Source organism: Drosophila albomicans, chromosome 2R (genome assembly GCF_009650485.2).
Source record: "Drosophila albomicans strain 15112-1751.03 chromosome 2R, ASM965048v2, whole genome shotgun sequence".
Classification (NCBI taxonomy): domain Eukaryota; kingdom Metazoa; phylum Arthropoda; class Insecta; order Diptera; family Drosophilidae; genus Drosophila; species Drosophila albomicans.
The window spans coordinates 30205174-30211536 of NC_047631.2; the positions used below are offsets into that span (position 1 = coordinate 30205174).

General features: G+C 41.5%; 3 protein-coding genes across 3 annotated transcripts; 2 read left to right on the forward strand and 1 right to left on the reverse strand.

Moving 5' to 3' along the window:
• The first annotated feature begins 140 nt into the window (after nucleotides 1-140).
• On the forward strand, nucleotides 141-1581 carry LOC117574510 (beta-1,4-galactosyltransferase 7). The gene is made up of 3 exons (XM_034258369.2): nucleotides 141-380; nucleotides 454-1036; nucleotides 1098-1581. Exons 1-3 carry the CDS (start codon nucleotides 278-280, stop codon nucleotides 1345-1347), a joined length of 936 nt encoding a protein of 311 aa, XP_034114260.1. The 5' UTR covers nucleotides 141-277; the 3' UTR covers nucleotides 1348-1581.
• LOC117574511 (ER membrane protein complex subunit 6) lies at nucleotides 1370-1903 on the reverse strand. Its single transcript, XM_034258370.2, has 2 exons — nucleotides 1697-1903; nucleotides 1370-1638 (listed from the first exon to the last, which is right to left on the reverse strand). The coding sequence occupies exons 1-2, from the start codon at nucleotides 1827-1829 to the stop codon at nucleotides 1430-1432; spliced, it is 342 nt and encodes a 113-aa protein (XP_034114261.1). The 5' UTR covers nucleotides 1830-1903; the 3' UTR covers nucleotides 1370-1429.
• Nucleotides 1904-2193: 290 nt separating this feature from the next.
• On the forward strand, nucleotides 2194-6081 carry LOC117574509 (nuclear hormone receptor HR96). Its single transcript, XM_034258368.2, has 5 exons — nucleotides 2194-3300; nucleotides 3368-4362; nucleotides 5062-5271; nucleotides 5327-5539; nucleotides 5599-6081. The coding sequence occupies exons 1-5, from the start codon at nucleotides 2592-2594 to the stop codon at nucleotides 5797-5799; spliced, it is 2328 nt and encodes a 775-aa protein (XP_034114259.1). The 5' UTR covers nucleotides 2194-2591; the 3' UTR covers nucleotides 5800-6081.
• Nucleotides 6082-6363: the final 282 nt, after the last annotated feature.

Sequence of the window (6363 nt, forward strand, 5' to 3'; positions counted from 1 at the left end):
CGCCAACCATTTGCTCAAATTATTCGTTCAGTACTCAACGAAACAGATGACTACAGCATAGTGAGACCGTAAACAGCATAATGCGTATATTTTATAATTCAAATATCGATAAATGTACATATCGATATTATATCTAGCATTTTCAGTATCGAAGAAACAGCTGAGTAGCGAGCTCGCTGCGGCACCAGCAGAGAAAAACTATCTTTTTTGTTTTACTTTTTTACATATGGCGTGACGTAGTGTTGACACTTGAGACCCTAGAATTAGATAAACATAAATGAAAATGGCCAACATATCAACCATAAATTGGCTATTCGTGTGCGGTATCTCCTTTTGCCTGGGAGGCATTGCAGTGCTCAGTTTTATGCCGCTAAGCTCAGGTAAGGCAATTTTGTAAATAAATTAGAAATGAGCACAGCATTCTATAAATAAAAATGCTTGATTTCTTTGTAGACTGCATATGCCCGCTAAGGAACCCATTGAACAAATTGGGTACAAAGGAAAATGTGGCATCAAAACCATTCAACGCACACTCAACACACAAAATGGCAGTTTTGGTGCCGTTTCGGGATCGATTCGAGGAACTGCTGCAATTTGTGCCTCATTTAACGCAGTTTCTGCGACGCCAAGGCATCGATCATCACATATTTGTGCTGAATCAAGTGGACAGATATCGCTTCAATCGTGCCTCTCTCATCAATGTGGGATTCCACTTTACCAGCGAGGTATACGATTATATTGCCATGCATGACGTCGATCTGCTGCCCCTCAACGATGATCTGCTCTATGAGTATCCCAGCAGCTTGGGACCACTGCACATTGCGGGCCCCAAGTTACATCCTAAGTATCATTACGATAACTTCGTAGGTGGCATTTTGTTGGTGCGTCGCGAGCACTTTCAGAAAATGAATGGTATGTCGAATCAATACTGGGGCTGGGGCCTGGAGGATGATGAGTTCTTTGTACGCATTCGGGACGCTGGTCTGCAAGTGACGCGGCCACAGAACATTAAGACGGGCATCAACGACACCTTTAGGCAAGTCAATAATCCTCTACATGTGAATTTTCTTTCATAGTTCTGTCTGTTTGTATTGCAGCCATATTCATAATCGCCATCATCGCAAGCGGGACACACAAAAGTGCTTTAACCAAAAGGAAATGACACGCAAACGAGACCACAATACGGGCCTCAATAATGTCAACTATAAGATTTTAAAAGTCCATGACATGCTGATCGACAGTATTCAGATTACCATACTTAATATACTATTCGAATGTGATGTAAATAAAACGCCTTGGTGCGATTGTTCGGGAACAGCAGCAGTTGCATCTGCTGTACAAACCTAGTTAAATGAAAAAACAACAATGATTTCCATATCTTAAGCTATGTTTATTTGTCTATTTTGAACCACATTGGAAAAGCCCGTTATTAATACACATGCACCATGCCATATAAGAATGTCCAGAAGAGCACATAGGTGCAAAGGCCGCCCATGAATTGATTGGTGAGCAGATTCCGGCGATTTATAAAGTATTTGCGCCACTGAATACCCGACTTGGCCAACACCATTAGCCAGAGCACAAACACAGACACAAAGTAGAACAAGAAACCAAGTGTTCCGCTCAGTCCCAAAATGCCTACAATGAAATTTACTTGAATACATTTTAAATTGGTTAATTGAAGCATTTATATTACCAGCAGCGCAGCCCGAGATGGCTGCCATCGAAGTGCGACAATATTCGACAGCAGAAATGTTTTTCCTGATGACTCCTTCACTGTAGGCGATAATTTCGCCGGTTTTCGATGTACGTGTCCTTACGCGATTCATTTTAATTAAAATTCTTCTAAATTAAACTATTTATTTTCATGCAGTCAGTGACAAGTAAAAGATGTGAATAAATATCGAAGGCATTATCGATGTTCGATACCTTTTTTTAAATTTGTCAAACATCGACTACGCCGCAAATCGATGTCACAGTAACGGTGATAAGTGAAACAAATGTCGTTACTTGCATAGTTTCGATATATATAGACTTTTGTCCGAGACTTTCTTCATTTATGAATAGATAGCTTATAATTAAAATAAATGTACCAATTTATTTACTAAATAAATTCACAATATTATTATTTTCCTTCAAAAATCATGCCACCGACGACGATATCGCGTTGTTTTATTAAAATAGTATTGTATCGATTGATCGATTATGCCACCGATGTTTCTCCACCTCTAGTTTGAGCACAACACACTGAAGAAGAGGGCCCCAATTAATTAAAATATGTGGTGATAACGAAACTTGGTGATTTATACGTGTTAAAGTCGAAGGGCATAAGGTGCAAAATTAAGCAGGACGCGCAATTCGGAAAATGTTGGAGGATCACGAGAAGCAACAACCATAAGTGCAACCATCAAGGAACCAGGAAACACAACAACAACAAATATTTTCGCGGCCAGTCCACAACAAAGCAAGGGGCAGAGCAATTAAAAAATCAATCACAATTCTAATTGAAAGCTGTGGAGATAGACGACGCAGCGGCACGCAGAGGCAGAAGCAGCGACAGCGAAAGCGAGCTAGGCAATAATAATAATAGTATGTCACCCCCCAAGAATTGTGCTGTGTGCGGCGACAAGGCCTTGGGATATAATTTCAACGCAGTCACTTGCGAGAGCTGCAAAGCCTTCTTTCGACGCAATGCGCTGGCCAAGAAGCAGTTCACCTGCCCCTTTAATCAGAACTGTGAGATCACTGTGGTCACCCGTCGCTTTTGCCAGAAATGCCGCCTGAAAAAATGCCTCGACATTGGCATGAAGAGCGAGAACATTATGTCCGAGGAGGACAAACTGATCAAACGTCGCAAAATCGAGAATAATCGCGCCAAACGCCGTATGATGGAGCACGGTGGCTCCGATGGGGATGCCGATCCGGATGATAATAAAGTCGCTGGTGCTGTAGCCGATAGTAGCTGCAATTTGGATACATACGCAGGCTCACAGGATTCCCAGAGCTGTGGCTCTCCTGACAGCGGAAGCGGCGCCCATGCCAATGGAGGCGGAACAACGGGACCAACAAGTTCAACGACCACAACAACAAAACCACCGTCAGATCGCTTGGCGTTAGTTAATCCGCTATTGATGACCGCCGACAAAATCGTGGACGAGATAGTCGCTGATCCGGATCGCGCATCGCAGGCGATCAATAGAGTGATGAGAACACAGAAGGAAGCCATCTCAGCAATGGAGAAAATAATTGGTTCACAAAAAGATGCCTTAAAGCTTGTCTCGCATTTGATAGATTACCCAGGTAAATAAAATAACTAAATTAAAACGTGTGTTTATTAACTACTTTTATGTTTTTTACTTTGCAACAGGTGACGCTCTCAAAATCATAAGTAAAATTATGAATTCGCCCTTCAACGCTTTAACAGTATTCACAAAGTTCATGAGTTCGCCCACCGATGGCCTTGAGATTATCTCCAAGATTGTTGATTCTCCCAAAGATGTGGTCGAGTTCATGCAGAACCTAATGCGATCCCCCGAGAATGCCATTGACATCATGAACAAATTTATGAACACACCTGCTGAGGCTCTCAAAATGCTAAATCGCATCTTCAACGGCAACGACGGCCGCAAAGCCGAAGATGATCCAGAGACGCTGCAACAACAGACGCAAGCACAGAATGCGCGGGTCGACACTGTCATACATACAATGCTGCATGGCAGCCCATCCTCAGGAAGCAGTGTCAGCAGTCTCAACACATTGGACACCGCTGTTACCTCACCACTAAGCAGCATAGCAAGTCCACCAATGTCGAACAGCAACAGTGGCCCGATTGATTTACATTATCAGTCACCGAAAATAAATCACAAATCAGAAGAGCTGCCCAGCACATCCGGCAACTATCCACATCACCATCACTACATGGCCAATTCACCCGAGATGGGTGGCAAGTCATTTCTGCAAGGCTACGGAGATGAATACAGTCTTGATAGCGGTCTCAGCATCAATTCAATAGAGTCTGTGCTCTCTGAAGTCATACGCTTAGAGTATCAGGCATTTAACAGCTTGCAGACACCTGGCTCACACATAAAAGATGAAATATATCATGCTGCTGGCGGCATGTCATCATCGACAACCTACGACCAAGGGTACGGCGGCTGCAAGACAACAACATCGAGCCAGCAGCAGCAGCAACATCTGCAGCACCAACAGCCCATTTGTGCGCCCTCGAGCATTTTTATGGAACGCGATCTGAACGAGGCGGAGCAGATGAAATTGCGCGAGCTGCGCATGGCCAGTGAGGCTCTCTATGACCCAGTTGATGAAGATCTCAGTGCCTTGATAATGAATGATGAGCGCATTAAGGTAACCAAACCTACAAAAATATTCCTTTCCTTTCCAAAAATCCAAAATAACACACACTCACGCACGCACACTTGTTGACTGCACGCTTATCTAATCGAGCGAGCGAGCGAGCTGTTAAGTTCGATAGACAGTTAGCACCTGGTGTATGAGTCAGTGCATCGCACAAGTTTTCTGTGTGCCCAGCACACGTTCCCTGCCCAATGTAAACAAAAAACATAGAATGGTGAATGTCGCAATGAATTGAAATGCACACACCTGTTGCTGAGCCGTATCAAAGCACCTATTTGGATAACTACTATGCTCCTGTATAACAAGTGGATGATGGCTTTATCAGTCGCCACAGATACTATCAACAACCACAAGCGACGCTATCAACAACAATATCAGGCGCGCATAAGTTCCGCTCGCTATATTATTTGTGCTGTGGCAGTGAATTTTGTTTGGGTTTCGAGTCTTTATGGCCAATGAATTGACTGTTTACCGCTGGTGTTCCGACTCAATTAGCACATTTTGTATTGTTAATTAGGAAAACTGATACAGTTTCGAAAAAATATAAATGTGAAGCTCGCAGGTGTGCAATGTTATGATAAGCACACTTCACTCTCCTCTTCCCCTCCACTATTGTTATTAAAACATACCCCACACACAGTCTAGTCATATATTTGATACGATAATTAATGTTATCTCACTTCCCAACAGCCGGACGATGCGAGACAGAGTCCCAAGCTGTTGCAGCTCATCAATCTGACTGCGGTGGCAATCAAGCGGCTCATTAAGATGGCCAAGAAGATCAGTGCATTCCGTGACATGTGCCAAGAGGATCAGGTGGCATTGCTCAAAGGCGGCTGCACCGAAATGATGATAATGCGCTCAGTGATTATTTATGACAACGATCGTGCCGCTTGGAAGGTAAACTACAATTATTATTTATACAAACTGTGACTATATTTCGGTTTTCTTTTAGGTGCCATTTACCAAAGAGAATACAGCAAATATTCGCACCGATCTACTGAAGTTTGCCAAAGGGAACGTGTACGAAGAGCATCAGAAATTTATAACCACCTTTGATGAGAAATGGCGAATGGATGATAACATTATTCTAATCATGTGTGCCATTGTCTTATTCACACCGGCGCGATCACGTGTCATTCACAAGGATGCTATCAGGTTGGACCAGGTGAGACATTTTATAAGTCTATTATGCTACAGTCATTAACTTAATTTACTTTATTGCAGAATTCCTATTATTATCTTCTGCGAAGATATCTAGAAAGCGTTTATCCCGGCTGTGAGGCTAAGAACGCGTTTATTCGTTTGATTCAAAAGATTTCGGATGTGGAGCGTCTGAACAAATTCATGATCAATGTATATCTAAATGTGAATCCTTCCCAGGTGGAACCGTTGCTACGGGAAATATTTGATTTGAAAAATCACTGAAACGATGATTTTGGAATTGTGCATAAAATGCTAGAAGCATGTAATCATCGCTGTGCTGCTATTGTTGTTGTTGTTTCTATAGTCTATATATTATTAATATTATATTATATCAGCTGCAATTTGTTTTGTTTGTTCGCTTATAAAGTTAGATTTAAATCGAATGTGATTGTTAGATTTGCCTATAACACATAGTTTTTATATTTCTACATCAAAGAGAGTATATTTTAGGTACAAAATGCAAAGCAAAACATAACTAAATGTACACATTTTAATTAGTTTTCAATAAACTAAATATGAAATCAAATATATTACATATGTATATTTAAATTACATGGACAAAAGGGTTAAATTAGAAAATAACCGGCTTCAAGGGTTAATTACATTTTGCTGAGAAATTGCTAGAATGAATAAAAATACCAGGCGAACAGAAATCATAACTGAACGATCCATTTTAAATTTCAGAGCCAACCAAGTGGCCGTTTGCAAATATATTTTAAAATGAGCTCCTAAAAGATAGGCAATACTTTTTTCGTTAGCAGTTAAGTGTAAGTTGCCCATGAAAAA